This window comes from Carica papaya, chromosome 8 (genome assembly GCF_054855325.1).
Source record: "Carica papaya isolate Zhongbai chromosome 8, ASM5485532v1, whole genome shotgun sequence".
In the NCBI taxonomy this organism is placed as follows: Eukaryota; Viridiplantae; Streptophyta; class Magnoliopsida; order Brassicales; family Caricaceae; genus Carica; species Carica papaya.
Window position 1 is genome coordinate 26,637,130 of NC_142316.1, and position 20,088 is coordinate 26,657,217.

The window sequence follows — 20,088 nt, forward strand, 5'->3', positions numbered from 1 at the left end:
GAAGTTGGAAATAAAACTACAAAAATAAATGAAGTAAAATTTTAAGTAAAAACAACATTTTAATTTTAAATAGATTCTACATCCACTTTAAATTAATTGTTCTCTAGATGATTGAAAATGTTAACTCATTATGATTAACTTCTAAATCAAAATTTCAAAGTAGAGAATTTGAATAAAAACAAAATAGCATTAAACCAGAAACAAGAAATACACAAGTGATTTCTTGCTTTAAAATTTGCTAGAATAAATAGTTGGTGTTCGATATAATTAACTAAAAATGTAGTGTAATTAGTCTCCTTCTGTAAACACCCTTTACTTGCCATTATCATTTTCTACATTTTACAAAACTTCTGAGTTCTCTCCTCCTCCTCACTCTCTCTTTTGCTTCCCGAGCACTCTTCTTCTTCTTTACAAATTTCATCATAATCTTTCTTGATCTTCACCTGTTTTTCACTTAAATTCAGTTGCAAATTCTTCACAAAATCTGATTGTGTAACATCTATCATTCCCGCTGTAACAAGTTATTTTCCTTCTGCTATATTAGAAAATTCATTTAGAAAAAGTACTACCTATTCTTTTAATAAATTTAACTGGAAAAAAGAAAAGATCAGTTTAATAGTTAATGTCTATAGTAAAATTGAAGATGAAGTGGATGTTGCATGCATCTGTCTGAAGTTTGAGCTATGATTCACCATCATCTGGTAGAGCTAGAAATGGTTTAAATGTCATCACCAATCCAACAACCTCGATCCCATTCAGGATGACGAATATCATTTCATCCCCTGTAGAACATGATCAGATAATTACATGAATCTTGTTCTTAAAAAACACTTGCCAGAAAAATTTAAAAAAAAAAAAAGAACTATTAACATACAATATAAATAGTACATTGTGCCATTTTCTGTAAGTTAAAAATTTCTGGTAATTTCGATATATTATTTATTTAATATGATACCGTACTAGAACTCGATAACTTAGTTTCGAACCTCTAAATTTTTCTATGTTAAGATTTAATGTTAATAATAGATTGAATTATTTTTTTACCGATAAAAACTTTTGAAAAGAAAAAATGGGTAAAAATTTTTTATTCAATAAAAAATAACAAATGTAGAGAATTAAGCACACACGAGGTACGTCTGTACCTGGAAGAAATGAAGCATTTTGACGCTTTTGTGCCCAAGAAAAGCTGCAAAATAAAATAAGAAAACCTTGTAGAATAAGTGTGAATAAACAGAAAATTAAATCAACAAAATGCCTACAGAGAGCCTCCTGCAGCAGGACCAATAGCTTTGAAAAGGGACATAGCGGACATGGAAATTCCGTTTGCAGCTCCTCTTTGCTCTTGTGTCTGATACAGAAGTAACATAAAGCATTTCAGTGTAAAGCAGCTTACTTTATCAAGTTGCTTAAAAAGAGAGAATTGCATACAGAAAACTTATAATCAAGAACATGCATAGATGTTCGTGTAAATTTTTCAGATGGCAAATAGGCAAATATTTTACCACAGCTCTGTTCTGGAGAAGAAACAACCCCGTAGTGATCGATACCTGAATACATTAAAAAAAGATCATAGAGAATAGGAAGATCAAATCTGTAATGACTGACAGTAATATATATATATATATATATCTTGACATTTCAATACAATATCTTTTTCTTTTTACTTATCAGCTCCTGTGAAAAGGAATTTAGTGTTAAGCAAGTTTGGAGTTGCAATGTTCACTAGATTCCATTCCTCAAAAGCTTTCTTAGATATCTCATACACTTACTGCCAGCACATTCTTCAGTACAGATACAGAGTCAACTAGCAGCACGAGGCTGAGGCCTGTTAATGTAGCTATGAATGGGTAACTGGATAGCAGCGGCATGGTTACCAGCTTCACAAAGAATAAATTATTCAGCAAAATGTCATTTATAGGAGGAATGAGAAGATCACCATCTAAATGTCAAATGTGCCAAAACACATACTGCCCCGATGCGAGATATTACAACAGGCCCTAAATTCTTCTCCACAAGCGGGTATAGAAACAACTGAAAGAGCAGCAGTCCAAAACCTAATAGTGTGAAGTGCAAAAAAGGTCAAATAATTAAGGCCACCTATATTAGTGACTGAAAAATAACTAGATGCAGATTAAGCAAATTGTTGGAACCATGCCGGAGGGAAAAGGAAAAGGATAAAAGTACAATCCCACCCTTTTGTAGTTTAGTTTAATAATTGTAGTTCAATTTCTGTAATTTTTTCTCGGATTGTTTAGTACCAGTGGTTTGAATTTTCATTTACATAAATCTGTTAGTATCTAGTCTTTTAGAGTATATTTGTCCTCATTTGAAGTTTTAACCTGGAAAATTTAAGACTTGTTAAGCTAAAAAATTAAAATCAGGGGGAAAAAATCTAAGAACTAGAAAATAGCAATTACACTAAACAACGAAGTATTCAACTGTAAATACAAAGGAACAAAGATTTTTCATATGAAAATACCGGAAATAGCAAGAGCTTCACCAACATCTGCAGTCGAATAGCTCAATCCTCCATTCTTCTTCGGACTGACTGCCCATAATGAGAAAATCTAGAAAAGAAGAGGTAGCCAAAGTATTAAAGAATGCAAATAAACTGATATTTTTAGACGCTGAAGTTATAAATGCAAACATTAGCCGATCTTTGGTCAGCAATGAGTGCACCATTGCAGATTTTTTGGGACATGATGAGAGTAAGATTTGATCTCAGTTGTCAAAAATCCAATAAAAGAGGCATTGTCAGCTGAACATTATGCTCTTGCCTACTATTGCAGATATTCACAAAGAAAATCACGAAATTAAGTAAAACTCTACTACAACCAAACATGAAAGAAGGAAGGAAATCCTTATTCAAATAATAGTGAAAAGTTTGAACATGAAAAATTACCTCTGCATATGCCATATCATGAAGTTGGAAAACACAATACACAATAATAGATGACATCAATGGCCAATTTTTCAGAAGACTTTGCTTAGAAGTTGGACATCTTCCAGTTAATTGCACCTTCTCAGTCAAATCAAACTCATTGGCAGTGCCCTCTGGTGCATCAACTGAGTCAACACATTCTTTGTCATATTCTTGATGATTGTGCAAAGTTTCCTGTCAAATTCAGACCCCAAGATGACGGTACAAAGTTGACCTAATATCAGACAGATATTGGAAATGCTTGTGAGAAAAAGATTAAAAAGGACAGAAAATTGAGGCCAAATAACCTACCGGAAGCAAACAACAGATGACAAGTACACCCGCAGAAAAGATTGATATCAAAAGACAAGGTAAGAAGTACGGAAACCTACAGGAGCATTCAAGTTTGGAAAAATTAGCACATACAGACAAACAAGAAATTGAAGCAATAGTGCAAATTATAGCAACAACAAAAAATAAAAAGAAAACCAAAAAAAAAAAAAAAAAATAGAAGAACCCTTCTTACCTCCCAAAAAGAGATCCTTTAGAAAATATAGTAGGATATTTCTCTGCAGCCTGCATATTGAAAATATAAAAACAATCAACATTGGTTGATTTAAAATTCAGAATCTTGATACAAATGAAGGGAATATTATGAACCAAAATTAATAATTTACATTGTGTGAGGTTCACTGAGATGAAATTGGAGTATAGAGGTAAATGGTACAATTATTGCCTCATAAGCCCCCTTCACTTAGTTGCATAATGAATAGAAACATTGTATTACGGACAAATTTGTTGAGCATTAATATGGAAAGTGCGACAAGAGGCAAGATAACACCTAAATAGGAGGTTGAAATTCAGTTCAATTAAACATGAAATCTTAACTGGTATTAAATTTCTAAATAATATATGATTTCCTACTAATATTAGATTTGTCAATACTAAACATGAGATTCTAATTAATATTAAAATTTTAAATAGTATATAATTTTTTATTAGTATTAGATTCCTAAATAATATTCCTAATTAAACTTAAATTCTTAATTAGATTAAAATTTTTAAATAAGAATTGTAATATCTATTTAAAGGGGTATGCTTACTATTAATAAAAACAAGTAAGATTTTATCTCAAATTATAAGATTGAAGTTCTCTCTAATGAAATCCAAGATAGTATATTCTTTTTGATAAATTGTAATTTATTTCTACAAAATAGGTCGTTCTCGTAATAAAAATAAGATATTAATCCTTTATTCGAAGACGACTTTGTAGTTAATCGCCTAGTGACTTGATCCTTAACTAAGAAACATAATAATTTGGTATTAAAGTTAAACATCACGGGGGAGCAAGGATTGCACGAGGAACTGAAAAATCTACTAGCTGAATCAGAGGTCCGGATGGATTTTATGTTGCGACAACTATTTCAGTAGATGGAGACTCTTCTTCAGATAGTCACCTAGTCACGCGGCAGGGATTTAGAGGGCGGAATTGATGCGGACAATAGCCACAGAGTCCAATCGGTTAGGCTGACAACTAGTCAAATCGCGCAATACAAACGCAAAGCTAGTAAACAGAAGAATTATCTCACGTTACACCGAGTTGGACTTTCCCATCTATGACAAGACAAAAGAACTTTTGATATGCCTCAATTGATGCGAGCAATTTTTTACTAATCAACGGACTGCTGCCTCCAACAAGGTTAGTCAAGCAGCTTTTCACATGTTAGGAGAAATTCAACTTTTGATATTATAAACTACAGGAGGAAGAGTTGGACATAATATAGAAAACATTCGTGGAATATTGCACCCTACAATTTGGACAGTCCCTGCAAAGCAACTTATTGGATGAATTGGTCAACCTTAAACAAACGAGCTCGACTGAGGAGTATCAACGATAGTTTCAGATGTTGCTAGCCCGAGCCCCTACTGTACACCATGATCAACAAACCGATTTGTTCACAGTAGGACTGATCGATTCTCTTTGTTTAGAGGTTGAGATACAATCACTCACTACTCTTATATACGCAATAAGTATGGCTAGAACTTTTGACCAAACACAATTATAGTGACCCTTCTTAGTCCGTAACTAAGTCTAATAATTCAACTCAGAAAACAACAGCTCCACATGGTAGCAATGTTATGACATAATCTGGTAACATTTCCTCTCTATAAGAAACTAACAAAGGCAGAGATGGCATAAATGAGGTCAAATGGATTGTGTTATAACTACAATAAACCGTTTGTTTTGGGTCACTAATGTAAACGATTGTTCTACCTTAAGATTGAATGCGACACTAGTCTTAAGCAACAAAAAAAAAAATGATGAGTCAGCTATATTCACATTTTAAGTTTGAGGACAATCTTGAAGACCAAGAGGGGAGTAATGTCATGAATGCATTTGTAAAACATAAATATGGAAGACGCAGCAAGAGGTAAAACAACGCCTAAAGAGGAGGTTAAAGTTCAATTAAACATGGAATTCTAATTATTATTAGATTTCTAAATAGTATATAATTTTTTATTAGTATTAAATTTTTTAAATAATAAATATAGAATCTTAATTATTATTAAATTTCTAAACAATATATAATTTCCCATTAGTATTGTATTTCTAAATAGTATAAGATTTTCAATATTTTAATAAAATATTTTTAATTAAATTTAAATTTCTAATCAAATTGAGATTATTAAATAAGAATTGAAACCTCTATTTAAAGGGGTATGCTAGCTATTTAAAATATTAACTTTTCTGATGAGTTGTAATCTATTTTCATAAAATAGGTCACTCGTAATAAAAATAAGAGTATTAATCCTTTACTAGAAAATAACTTTGTGATTAATTGTCTGGGAACTCGATACTTAACCAGGAAAGATAACACATTGACCATCAATGACCATCTATGTAAAAGTAACAGGACCTAAGCCAAATTTTGAAACAAATGGAGATCTGGTATGCATGTATCCTCTCTCAATTCTAATCATGAAAAGATAAGGGATTAGCATACAAATGTTCCTTAAAGATTAAATTATATATTCAATAATGCCATCTTAGATCAGCAAAATTTTTGGATAAATGGCCATGATTTAAAAAAGAGACCAAATCCTCCCTGCATGCCTGTTCCCCTGAACCATGTTATCAAAATAAAAGGAATTTTGGAGGCAGACCAATGCCAAAAGCAATACTATCTCTCCTTGATCTTAACAATCATTACAGTTTTTTTCGTGGGGTTAACGAGTGGATGAAGAATGAAGATTTTCTTCCTTTGGTGTTAGATCAGTAATATTTGCACCATGTTCCACAGGCCTTAATCAAGCATGTGAGACACAATATTTTTATTAGGACAGCACACATAGAAAATCTAAAGATTTCAATTTATTCCTTGGAAATTTATCAGTTATCTTTGCCAGACAAGCATCAAGCAAATTACTTTTTACTCTTACCACTAACATCTTGATGGAAAATGATATTAACACTGCATAGACAAAGCTTTTCATCATTTAAATATCACCTAATCTACAAGAAAAAGAACAGTACCTGCGCAAGAAAACCTCCAATAGCTGGGCCAATGACTAATCCAATGCCCCATGATGTGCTAATCTGAAACAAACTTCTAAATATCATGAATGAAGTATCTTACTTGTAGATGTCATCATAATCAAAAGAAGGAGAAATATCTTACAACTGACATTCCCAAAGCTTGATATTCTTTACGGCAGATTTCTAAAGCATATGCCTAACCACATCAAAGAACTTCATTTATGCAATTGCCTCAATTATAGGAAAGAAGGTATTAGGTGAGGAAAAGAAAACAAAGGGGGATGATAAAAAAAGAAGACAATCGAGAACAAGAAAAAAGAAAGAGAGAAAAACATAATTCAAACTTAAAAAATAGCCTCCCAATTCGTTGAGGAAACCCTCAGAAAAATCCATGCAATCGACTTATATGTAAGCTGTCCAAAGAGTGACAAATTTTCTGTCAAAACTTTCTATTTCTCCCTCCTGGGTCAAGACCAGAATCTAGATTGTATTCCTTGGAAGCCCATTTGGAAAACAAAAGTCTCTCACCATGTGGCGTTTTTTGCATGGCAAGATTATTGGAACTGCATTCTCTCATGCTAAAGAGTCCTCTAATTTTTTTCTTTATGGTGCCCTGAGATGAGACAGCCGTGGGAGTTGACTCAGTTAACTTGGCATCCACAAGGTTTGTCGTGGCAGAGCTTATAGTAAATAGTGGTATCTACATAGACAAATCGAGAAAGAAGCTCATTGATCTCATCCTTGGCCATTTTTTGGGTCATAAATGGAGAGGGATAGTGGAGTTTCTGAAGGCCTTTGTTCTAATTTTGACAGATCTAGAGAGTTTTGGTTCTATATCGCATACAATATGAAAATTGACACACGATCTCAAAGCATCTACAGTATATAAGAAGAGGCTAAATTATCCAGACACTTTGCAATAAAATGGAATCTCTAGGATAGTTGCATATATTTAGCTTTAGCAGCAATCAAAGCCCCAGCAAAACAGAGAAAGGTCATGCCCAGATCACAAGGGAAGACAGCAAGGACTTCAAGATTAGACTAAGTTCTCAAATGAACTTCAGTAGCATGACGGATTGATGCTTGAGGTTGCAGGACACAACCTGAAACTATGTAATAGACAGACAATCGGACATGACTGTCAACAAATGGTTTGTAGAACAGAACATCAAGAGTCTTATTATAACAACAAACTGACATAAAAAAACTCGTATAATGGAATATAAATGAATATTTCACTTTATGAAGCTGCATCTTTATGATCATGAGTCAGTCTCAAGCTCATCAAACTGGCAAGCCCATCTTAGCAACAACAACCATTTTCCACTCTTCCAGGTACAAAGAGCAGCCTCCCAAACGTACTTAGATGAGACTCCATGAAACCAGAAGACAAACAGAAAATCGGCATTCAAACTATTTATATGGAGATGTCAATTGTTTAGAATAAGAGGGATACCCTCATTGGACCAAGTATACCACACAGACTTCCAAGAAGAAATCTCATAGAAATTGCCATCCAAAAGTTGCTGCTGAGGCCAAAAAGAGAGTTGAAAACAACGCTGCAATAATCATCAAAAGAAGAAGATGAAGAAGATTGATACGAAAGCAGGAGAACTTGACAAGAGCATTGCAAATATTCATCAATCAAGGAAAAGATTCCAGTATTACTGACACTGTAAATGTTCCAAAAATAATGACAGGTTTTCGACCATATCTATCAGCTATCATACCCCAAAGAACAGAAGTCAAAGCTCTTCCGAACATAAATGCAGACCCTTCAAATAAGAATAGCATCAAATTGCCAATGGGCCTAAAAGAAGGAATTATCAAGTAAACAACCCATTAACATAAACAACAAAGAGAAAGATATGTTACCTATATAACCAGCATAATATCCAATATCTTCCTCCCTTTTCGCTATATGGAAGTCTCTTACCTGCAGAACGAAATGCAGGAGCTCCATATGAATAACTCATAAATAGCACATAAAAAGTCATCTCCTAAAATTTGTTACTACCATACTCAATTTACATTTACCTGACAAGAGGATTATTATTCAAGTCTCATGACATTCATCCAAGATATGCAGTTTACTCATATCCATGCATTGCAATGCATCCATCTAATTATGTGGAAGCAGAAATTGGGTTTGTCAGAATATAAAACTTGCCACCAGCTCTAAAATGCAGGAGTGTTTGCTGGAATAATGTTTTCAGTAGATTTAGCAGCATAGGATGTTAAACCTTAAAAGAAGGCTTTTTTGTCATTTGAGGCGGTAAAGAAAGCTGTAAGTTCTATTCCATGATTTCCTTCTATTCTATTACATTACTAATAGAGTTGGATACAAAAACAGTCTCCCCAAAAATAGGATAAAAAATATACTTCTAAGAGATTTAGGAAACTTTTCTGTATTTAGGATTGTTACATCTAGATCATATTTTTTTTCTCCCAGATTTTCTCATAACATTTCTGCATATTTCCTCTCCTGAAGTTTCTCTTAATATTTATGTACTCTCCCTCAAGCTAGACATAGATGTTGACCATGCCAAGCTTGGAGCTCAAGTCCTCAAAGTTCTTTCTTGGCAAGGCCTTAGTCAGTATGTTGTCAAGACATTAAGGGTAAAAAAAGAGATAAATAATAAAAAAGATAAATTAGTTGTTTACAAGTATCAATTAGGGTTAGGGTTAGAGTTAATATTTTGAATTTACTTCATATCAGTCACCACTGCATTGATTCCGGCCATGATAGTGACTGCTTTAATTGTTTATAACATATAAAATACTCAACCTTTATGTTAAAATCAATCAAGAAAAAGAGTAAAATTATTTCTCAAATTTCCCTCTCTGTTTCTCTTCTATTTCTCTCTTCTCTCTCTCTTTCTTTCTCAAAATCAAACAGTCATGTCAAAGGATTCTGACAATGTGGTATCAGAGTTGGAAAATCCAAAAGTAATCATCATGAAGGAGATCAACCTGAAACTCACCCCGTTCATGGAAGAATCGCAACGATAGTTCAGCATAATCCTGGATCTGCTCCGTGGCAGATCCGCCAACTGGACCAAAGAAAGCTTGGCTCGCATGGCAGAAGCAGTCCCGGAAGATGCGAGACCGACGGCTCAAGAGGCTGCATCTAACAACCAGCCGACCCTTTTTCCTCGTGATGAAGAAGAAGAAAAGATTTGGGATTCAGATTAAAAAAAATAAACCCTAAAACCGGTTCAGTTATTGAATTGAGCCAAACAATACAGACCGAACCAGGTTCGTTAACTTATCTGATTCTAACTGGTTCAACCAACATTTTGAACCGAATTGGTTCCCCTGCTCCCCTTCTCTTTCTTTCTCAAGCAATAGTGACCGAGAATGAACACCTTAGAGGTCTCTCTCTCGTTTGTGTAACGCCCAACAATTTTAGAATTTTATTGTTATTATCATTAATTTTATTTTTTATTTTTTATATTTATTTTATTTATTTAGTTTATTTTAATTTAAGTTGATAAAAATAAAAACAACAATAATTGTAAAATTGGGTAAAAATATTATTTGGATTTAATTGAAATTGATTTTGGGAAAAAGGGGTGAAAATTAGGATTCTGGGGGTATATTTGAAAAGAAAATCGGAAACCGAAAGTCAAAACGTAATTTAGAAAAATTGTGCCCCGTCAGCGCCACGTCAGCAGCCACGTCAGCGGCCCAGTCAGCAGCCCTGGCCAACCAGGACCTGCCGCGTGGCAAGACCAAGTCGACCCGGGAACGGGCCACGTGGGCGATCCGCGTGCGCGCGATCGGACGGCCCAGATGCAAGCGCACGGACGGCCCAGATGCACGCGCACGGACGGCCCAGATTCAATCAAACACGGACGGCCCAGATTTAACAAAAATGGACGGCTGTGATCAAAAGGCAAAAGAGTATAAATAAAACCCCCACACCTGACCACAAAAACCCTAGCCGCCTGCCCTCGCCGGAGAAGACGAACTAGACGCCGGAGGAGCCGGCCGCCGCCACCCGCTGCTGCACCGGGGAGTTTTCCGACCGCTGATCAAGGTAAATTTCATACTCCCAGCTCGTTTTTCAATGCTGAGTTCCCCTGTGGCCAAATCGGAGCCAAAATTCTGGCCAAACGGCCGAAAAACAAGGCCGAAACCCAGCGACGCCGCCGCGCCCCTCCTCGGTTTTTGCCTCCGATGAGGCCCTTCCCGGCCTCCGTTTGATACAATTTTTATATCACCGTGATCACCATTCTTTTCTCTACAGGTTGATCGGAGCCAAATCACCAAAACACGAACCTCGCCAGAGAGCCGCCACACCCGAGAGCACCGCCGTTGGTAAGCTTCGGTTTTTCGTAATTTTTTGGCCCCCCGAGGGCCCTAGGGTTGTTTTATCGCAGGGACCGATGCAAGTGTGGCCGAAAACGGCCAATCCGAGGCGAATCGCCACCGCAAGCGACGGCGCCGTCGCCGGAGCACGGCAGAGCCGCCGTGCCGGAATTGCGATATTGGCCGAAAAGGGCCCTGGGTCTAATTTGGGATTTTTGGGACACGTGCAGGTACCAGTAGTGCGTTTCAGTTCCCCGGGAAAAATTCAGGAAAAATTAAGGACAACCTGTAGGCGCATTTTAGAGCCGTATTCGGACCCCAAAACAAGTAAGAATTTCTCACCCTATTTCCTATCACGGTATTAAAGTGCAATAAATGATAAAATGGTATTTCATGAATCAATAGCTGTGTGAAATTGTTGAGGTTGCTAATAGAGCCCGAGTCTGGTGTATTTGTCGGTCAGTTGTGTTTGTTCTATTTTACAGTTTTAAATGCAGTATGATGTCTGATGTTTTTATTTCATAGTTTCGTGTGCATGTATCACTGTTTCATTGATTATAGACTGAATGACTGAGAACTCGATGTTGTGTGTTGTCTTGTTGGCGTGAACTACCGGTTGCATGTTTGTGTGTGATTTGATGATGCTGACTGAGGAAAAAAAGGGATGAAAGGTTATGTAAATTGATAATTGTATAATGTGGTCAGCCTGACTAGATATCCTGGGAGATGGTGGACGGACCGGGTCCGTAGGGAACCCTACCGGGACTGTGGTCTCTCATACCGGACGGGGTATGGAGACGGCCCTGGAATCTGATTACAAGTGTTAAGGGTTCACGAGTAGCGGGACCCCTATGGATCCCCATGGATACTAGTAGGCTGGTAAATGAAAAAAAATATGTTGTGTAATGATTGAATTGCAAAAGGCGTGATAAGTATTATGTTATACAGCTCATATGATTTCATGATGATGATAATGTTATTGTTTTCGTATATTGTTTTATGAATTTCACCGAGCTAAGTGGATAGTAAAGGATTTTATTATTGATAAAAGAATTTGTTGTAAATTATGCTCCATTGGTCTTTTTGTGTTTTCTACCCACCTTTACCTCCGTGACGGTGAGATAGTGTGATCTCTTTACTGGACTGGTGTAGCTCATTCCTTATTTAATCATTTCAGATCAGAAAGACATTGTTCCCGAGCCCGTTCCGCAGGAAGACGGTGAAGAGGACGCCTAAAGACTCCGTAGTTATATTTATAACTTTTACTTTCGAGTTTCTCTTTTAGTTAGTTTGTTCTTTTATATTTTAAGCACGTTTTTTGTTTTAGTGTAAGGGATGTTAATCGAAATTTTTATTTCGCTTCCGCATTTGACATTTTTAATACACATATTTCATTTTAAATTTCCGGGGCCGTTACAGTTTGCCTCAGCCAACCAGCCGGAAAGAGCTACCTCCTGAAAGCTCTGCTCGGGTTCTGCTTTAATCCACGTGAGATCAAGATGGGAACCTGCAGGTCTCTCGTTCTCTAAATAGGTTCTGATCTAGAAAATAAGAAGCGAAATGAGAGGTGGAAGAAGAAGACATTACTGCAGCAGCACGATTACTACATCCGGCAGTGGCAGCCTTGGTGGTTTGGAGGGACCAATTTGTGAAAATTTGATTTTCACGAGTGGAAGCAATAGAAAGCTGCTTTAAAAAAAAATATATATGTATATATTTACATCTATATATAATAATTGAAAAAAACAATTTTATGAGGGTAGAAGCAGCAGAAAACTGATTCAGAAAAAAAATATTTACATATATAATAATTAACATATATATATATATATATAAAAGACTGTCTTAAAATATATATATATATATATAAGAAAAAAACATGCTTTAAAAAAATATATATTTATAATAATAATAATGATAATTATTTATAATAATAATAATAATAATAATAAACTATATTTTAACTTTGGAGACAAGGTTGACCACTGCATTGATTCCGGCCATGATAGTAGTTGTTTTAATTGCTTATAACCAATAAAAAGCTCAACTTTTATATTATAATCAATCAAGAAAAAGAATAAAATCATTTCTTAGATTTCCTTCTCTGTTTCTCTTCTACTTCCCTCTTCTCTCTCTTTCTTTCTTTCTTTCTCAAGATCAGACAACCATATCAAAGGCTGCTGACAAGGTGGTATCAGAGTTGGAGAATCCAGAAGCGATCATCGTGAAGGAGATTGACCTGAAACTCCCTCCATTCATGAAAGAATCGCAGTGGCAGTCAGCATGATCCTGAATCTACTATGTGGCAGATCCGCCGACTGAACCGAAGAAAGCTTGACACGTCTGGCAGAGGCATTCCCGAAAGATGCGAGACCGACGGATCAAGGGGCTACACCTAATGGCCAACCAACCCATCTTCCGCGTGATAAAGAAGAAGAAAAGATTTGGGGTTCAGATAAAAAAATAAACCATCAAACCGGTTAAGTTATTGAATCGGACCAAACAATACAGACCGAACCAGGTTCCCTAACTTATCTGATTCTAACTAGTCCAACCAACATTTTGAACCGAACTGGTTCACCTGCTCTTCTTCTCTTTCTTTCTCAAGCAATAGCCGCCAAGAATGAACACCTTAGAGGTCTCTCCCTCGTTCGCCTCGGCTAACCAGCCAAAAAGAGCTACCTCCTGGAAGCTCTGCTTGGGTTCCGCTTTAATCCGCGTGAGGTCAAGATGGGAACCTGGAGGTCTCTCGTTCTCCAGATGGGTTCTGATCTAAAAAAGAAGAAGCGAAAGAAGGAGAAGTAGAAGAAGAGGTGGAAGAAGAAGGTGTTACTACAGCAGCACGATTACAATGTCTGGCAGCGACTGCATCGGTGGTTTGGAGGGGTCAATTCGGGAAAATTTGATTTTTACGGGGTGGAAGCAGTAGAAAACCGCTTTAATATATATACATATATATGAACATCTATATATAATAATTAAAAAAAATGATTTTATGGAGGTACAAGCAATAGAAAACTGCTTTAGAAAAAAAATATTTATGTATATAATAATTAACATATATATATATAAGACTGCTTTAATATATATATATATATATATGAACAAGAAAAAAAAAACCTGCTTAAAAAAATATATATATATAATAGTAATAATAATAATAAACTATATTTTAACCTTGGAGATAAAGTTGACACTGAATGAGAGAGTATTGTCAGGACATTAAGGGTTAAAAAAGAGAAATAAAAAAAAAAGTAAATTATTTTTTAACAAATATCAATTAAGATTAGGGTTAAGAGTTAATGTTTTGAATTTACTTTACAACAGTCACCGCTGCATTGATTTCGGCCATGATATTGGCTGTTTTAATTGCTTATAGTTTATAAAAAGCTCAACCTTTATATTATAAACAATCAAGGAAAAAAATAAAATTATTTATCAGATTTTGCTCTCTATTTCTCTTCTATTTCTCTTTTTCTTTCTAAAGATCAGATAGTTATGTCAGAGACTTCTCACATATGTTTGCTATCTTGTTAGGTGGATGAAATATATACGACATTAATTATCTCTTATTTTATGTTCTCTTTTATGATATGTTGATGTATATCGACATGTTTAGTTCGAACATAGTGAACTGAATTATTTTCAAAGCTAATTGTAGACAGATTGTCAAAATACATTTATGGGAGTAGAATTTTTAATCTCTAACTCTTTTAGAACACGTGCCATATTTATTCACATATTCCTAGTTTCGTAACCTTGAATTTTGCCTCAATGCTGTTTTACGCTACAACTGGTTGTTTCTTACTCAGCTATGTTACTAAAACCTTCCATAAATATGACCAATATCCAAAAGTTGATCTTCTGTCCATGCCAAATCCTACCTAGTCAATATAAGTGAATATCTCTACATCTCTTCTTGTGGTTTTCTCATAGAGCAATCATTCCTACTGTTATTTTTAAGTACCATGAAATTCAATTCTTAACCCGTAAATGTTCTCTAGTTATGTTATTTATGAATTGACTTACGATATTTACTACAAATTCGATATCTGGCCTAATCTATGAGAGATAGATTAACTTTCCAACCAATCTCTGATATTGTCCTCTGTTTACTAAAGGACTTTCTCCTTGTGCTTTGGACCTGATATTTGGTTCCATTAGAGTGTCTGACGGTTTATACCCACTCATTCATGTTTCCTTCAACAAGTTAACTACATACTTCCTTTGTGATACTGTGAGTCTTTTCCTAGATCATGTTACTTCCACACTAAAGAAGTACTTTAATTTCTCGAGTTCTTTGGTATCTAATTCTAGGGCAAGTGTTCTCTTGAGTTTTGAAATTTCTTCTTCCTCATTTTCAGTTAACACTATATCATCTACACAGACAATAAGTACAACAATTTTTCCTATCTGTGAGTACTTCATAAATAATGTGTGATCTATTCGATACTGTGTGTATCCATTGAATCAATCGAAACCATGCTCTAAAAGATTGCTTCAATCAATAAAGGGTTACTTCAACTTATAGACCATATTTATATTATCCCATGTCTCAAAATCTGGAAAAATATCTATGTAAACTTCCTTTGCAATTTTTCCATCTAAGAAAGTATTCTTCACGTTAAGTTGTTAAAGTGGTCAATTAAGGTTTGCTATCAATGATAAAAGTACCGAATTGTGTTTAACTTTGCAACATTGCAAATATTTCTTGGTAGTCAATACCATATGATCGTGTGAATCCTTTAACAATTAGCCGAGCTTTTAACCTATCAACTCTCCTATCGGCTTTACACTTCATAGTGAAAACCTACTTGCAACCTATTGTCTTTTTTCTTTTAATAATTTTGTGAGTTCTCATGTACCATTTTTCTTTAGAGCCTTCATTTCTTCGCACACACCTATCTTTCAATCTAGAATACTCATGACTTCCGAAATTGTCTTAGGAATCTGAGTATTATCTACCCTTGTAACAAATGCTTAAAATTGAGGTGATAATCTTGTATATGATATAAAACTGCATGAAGGATGATTTACACACGATCTTACCCCTTTTCTTAGTGCGATGGATGATCTTCTCAAGTTGCATCACTTCTAATATGGTCAAGGCTGGAACCTTTGTTTAGGGTCAATATTTGGCTATGCTCAGTATTGGAAGTTGCTCAGGTTCTAGAATTTTTGACCCATGCCCTGGAATTGGTTCATATAATGAAACAAAGTTTTTCTGAATCAGCAATAATTCAATAGTTAAGTTTAGTAATCTTCCCTCATTCGATCCCCCCCCCTCTCCTCGGCCCCCTGCTTCCTCCCAAAATTGAATTTAAGATTCAGGATAGAAAGGTTGTTATTCAAAAAAAAGTCACATTCATTGAGGTATAAAATCATACAGGTTGCGGGGGAATAGCATTTGTATCCCTTTTGGTTTGGAGTATACTCTAAAAATATGCATTTTACTGATCTTAAATTCAATTTGCCAGAGTGTTATAAGTGAATGTGAACAAATGCAATGAATCCAAAGAGTTTTAGTGCGATTAATGAAATGGTCCTGCTATGTTGGTAAGTTGTGAGTAATTTCTGAATTCGTGTAGTAAATTTTAGTACTTAAGGCATTCTATTGATGAAGGAAATTACTTCCCCTCAGAAGTGGTTTGGCACATTTGTTGAATAAATAAGTGACCTGACTACCTCAAGGATATGACGATTCTTTCTTTCAGATAACCAATTTGTTGAGTTGTATCAACAAATGAACTCTGACGTATAATATCTTAGTTTTTTAGGTAACTTCCAAGAGTTAGTTTGAAGTATTCCTTTGTATTCTAAGAATTTGAATTTTTGTGTGAAATTAGATTTAGAATTCTTTTGTTGAACTTTTGAAATATTTTCTCAACGTCAGACTTTCTCTCATCAGGTAAACCCATGTAACTTTAGTATGATTATCTACAAACAAAACAAGTCATCTAGCCGTGGTAATTTTTTTTTATACTTGATGGTCTCCATACAGCACTGCAGATTAAGGACAATGAGTCGGACTCTTTATAAGGTTGAATTTGGCAAGTGCTCAGCCATGTTGTACAAACTGACATATATCACACTATAAATTTTTAAAACTTTTATTGAATAATGAAGGTAATCCTTTACTAAAGTTTGGATGCCTAAATCTATAGTGCCACAACATGATTCCACTATCACTATAAGAAGTAAAACAGGAAAAATAGAGGATAGATACTCTCGAGTGTGGATATAGAGTTCTGAGTGTACATTAGCATTACTAATCTTCTTGAGTTTACTAATTCCCCAGTGCTTTAGCTCTAATACCAAGAGTCCTTAATGTACATTAGCATTGTTCGTCTTTCTTGAATTTAGTTCCTGAAATTTAAAAAAGTTTGAATAAAATTTAGCAACAACTCTCAATTCTTGGTATTCTAACCACCTAAAATGTACTAACTGACAATAAGTGCAACTTAATTTAGGAACATAGAACACATTACTTAAATTTATGTTTTTGGATAAATGCTCAGTAGCTATTTCAACTACCTTTGGTAGATACTCGCCTGAAATTCTGATATTGATTTGCTTATGGGATGAGCTATATGGTTTAAACAATTTCAAATTACTAGTTATGTGAGCTGAAACTCCAGAGCCAGTGATCCATGCATTGGTTGAATTTTGGAGATTAGATGGGTATTAGAAAATTTACCTCAGTGGGAAGCAGATCTAGTGCCTACTACTGGATTATTTACTTGATGATTACTCAATAAATTTCTCAAGTACTTCATCTACTTTTTACTAAAAACCAATTTCTCTTTTTGTTGCTCACCAGCTAAGCTTCCATGGCTAGGTTTTCTCTCAACTCTGTTTCTAAATTTCCTTTTGTTTCTTTTCCTCCTTGATTCCAATTTTGTTTCCAATTCGGTGGCTTTCCACAAAGCTTCCAACAAATAATCGCATCACAACTTTCCGTTTTTCTGTTTCGTCTCTTGTTGAAGTGGCTGATTCTTTTGAGTAGAAAGTTCTGAAGTTTTAGGAATCTGAGTATGTGTTGGATTCTTGGGCATGATTTTCTTTCAGCTCTCTTCCACGGTCACTTTTGTAAACGCTTAACAGAGACTGAGACTTGGTCTCTCTCCCAGGATTCTTCCTCGGCATCACCTAGTTCCTTGTTAAGGCCGAGAAGAAATTTGGACAGCCTCTTCTTCTCAGTTATTGTCCGATACTGAAGATTTTCTTCTTAGTAGTGTCATCATTGCTTTTCATACACGTCAAGTTGTTGCAAGTTCTTTGTCAACACGTTTAAGTACTAGGTCCCCTCAGGTCACATTGTTGCAAGTCGTGAAGGATGTTTTCTATGACAAAGAGTTCTGAGGAGTTATCTTTTTTGGAAAATGTTTTACGAGCTGCATTACAGATTTCCTTAGCTGTCTTGAATAGGAGGAAATTCTCTCCTATTTCATTTGTTATTTAATTGACAAGCTAAGACATTATCATATAGTCTTTGACTTTCCAAGTTCGGTATTTTGGACCATTCATGGCCGGTGGATTAGTGGCTCTTATAAGGTGGTCATCTTTCCCTTTCTTGTACCCGAGCATCATGACAGACTGCAACCAAAGAAGGTAGTTTTGGCTATTTAACTTGTGTCTGGTGATGGATATCATTGGATTATCCATCCCATTGTTCCTGATTGGAATAGTTTCTGATGAATGCATGACTTCTGGCTTCCAGGTTTGAAGATGGCTAGCCATGTCATACTTCGGCATTCTTGATATTCTAGGTTAGTTGGAACAGAGAATCATGCTCTGATACCACGAAGAAAGCTATAAATTCTATCCCATGGTTTCCTTCTTTACTATTACATTATTTATAGGGTTGGATACCAAATCAGCATCCTTCAGAAATAGGACAGAAAGTATACTTATTAAAGGTTTAGAAAACTTCCCTCTATCTAGGATTCTAATATCAAATCTATATCCTATTTTTTTCCTAGGCTTTCTCCTAATATCTCTGCACAGTGGAATCATCTTTTAGCATTTCTGCATAGAAATTTGTCAGGAAGTAACGTAACCCGAAAAAAACTGGCGAAGGATACTTACCATGAAATAGAGGAACGGGAAAAGAGAGGATATTGGCAAAGCTGCAAAGAAATTGAAATGAAATAAGTTCCCAGATAAATAGGTAGGAAAAGCAAGATACAGAATGGCGCCAATAGTACTGTTTGGAAATTCTTTTTAGCAACTATTGACATTTAAAGCTGTTAGCGTATAGTTTAGAGGATTACAGCATGATATATGTATATGTACATATAAATATATGTTTTTTTTACTTCGTAATCAATTGAAAACAGCAGTCTACCAAACAGTAGTCCCTTTTAGGAAAAAAAAAGAAAAAGGCAAATTGCCGAAGAGACAAATGGGTATTATTAATTTACCTGAAGTTTTCTCATATACATAGTTGTGATTCTCATCCATGTCTATTCTGGAAGATACCAATTAAGAAAAATGAAGTAGACATCGACACTTCTGTTGTTTAGTTTGGGTGTAAAGATAAAGATAACAAACAAACACTTTTAAATCAGTGATCATAAGCTGACAAGTGATTATTATTATTTTTTTCCCCATACGCATGCGTTTCTTGAAAAAGGATATGGTCGATAAACATGTCAGATTTTAAACAAAATCGCGAGTGTTCGGAAGAGTTGACTATAAGGATGTAACTCATTACAGTTTTGACAATTGGCTGATGAGAGCAAGCCGGGGATTGGAATAGAACTGGAGTGAGATTTTTAGCGAAAAGCATATGGTGTTGCTCAGCTGTTTTAAAAATAATTTGGGCAAAAGAATTGGGAACTTACAGTTTTCATGGATATATAGAAACTTTATAAGCATGTATCATGTATATCTGATGTTTATGTGTGTGCGTATACATGCATATCTGAATATACATATATATATATATATAGAGGGAGAGAGAGAGATATAGAGAGAGAAAGAGAGAAGGTACCGGCACAAAGAACGACGAGGGATACGTAGAAGAAAAGTTTGAGAGGAATAGCAGGATTGGTATCTTTGAACTGGTCAACCTTACAACCAGGACAGTTCTCGGAGTAGTGCCTCTTCAGCAGTGTTTCTCCGATCTCCGGCATTGCTGTTAATTTGGGAAAAATGCAACCAAGCACCTCAGTTGTTTTGGAAACGGCGGCCTAAAAAGAAACTGGAAATTTACCAGTTTGGTTTAATTACGGCGTACAAGGAGAGTCAGAGACGACAACTGTTTCGAAAGAGAGAGAGAGAGAGTCGGCACGGCACAAAAAGACGGAAAATC

At 35.3% G+C, this 20,088-nt stretch overlaps 1 protein-coding gene across 10 annotated transcripts; it reads right to left on the reverse strand.

Moving 5' to 3' along the window:
• Positions 1-167: 167 nt before the first annotated feature.
• Positions 168-20,088, reverse strand: LOC110817174 (protein ZINC INDUCED FACILITATOR-LIKE 1-like). 10 transcript variants are annotated; one of them, XM_088209045.1, is made up of 18 exons: positions 19,768-19,907; positions 19,196-19,242; positions 18,861-18,901; positions 8,334-8,394; positions 8,131-8,233; positions 7,915-8,017; positions 6,601-6,654; positions 6,456-6,518; positions 3,447-3,496; positions 3,233-3,308; positions 2,903-3,115; positions 2,480-2,567; positions 1,969-2,054; positions 1,770-1,877; positions 1,503-1,547; positions 1,260-1,348; positions 1,143-1,186; positions 168-782 (listed from the first exon to the last, which is right to left on the reverse strand). In XM_088209045.1, exons 2-18 carry the CDS (start codon positions 19,233-19,235, stop codon positions 682-684), a joined length of 1,365 nt encoding a protein of 454 aa, XP_088065171.1. In that variant the 5' UTR covers positions 19,236-19,242; positions 19,768-19,907; the 3' UTR covers positions 168-681. The 10 variants fall into 10 exon arrangements, 9 of the variants coding, with proteins under 9 accessions (XP_088065171.1, XP_088065174.1, XP_088065169.1 ...); XM_088209048.1 differs by lacking the exon at positions 19,196-19,242 and adding an exon at positions 8,496-8,580 and having other exon boundaries at positions 19,768-19,856; XM_088209043.1 differs by lacking the exon at positions 19,196-19,242 and having other exon boundaries at positions 19,768-20,085.

What these genes read in the sequence shown, in the direction of transcription:
- LOC110817174 (XM_088209043.1), bottom strand. Translation starts at nt 19,909, where the DNA reads ATGCCGGAGATCGGAGAAACACTGCTGAAGAGGCACTACTCCGAGAAC. An exon ending in GTATACTTGGTCCAATGAGG is followed by an intron (nt 6,655 to 7,914) that starts GTATCCCTCTTA and finishes TGATGTGGTTAG; the next exon opens with GCATATGCTTTAGAAATCTG. An exon ending in TGAAGCTCTTGCTATTTCCG is followed by an intron (nt 2,055 to 2,479) that starts GTATTTTCATAT and finishes TCACACTATTAG; the next exon opens with GTTTTGGACTGCTGCTCTTT.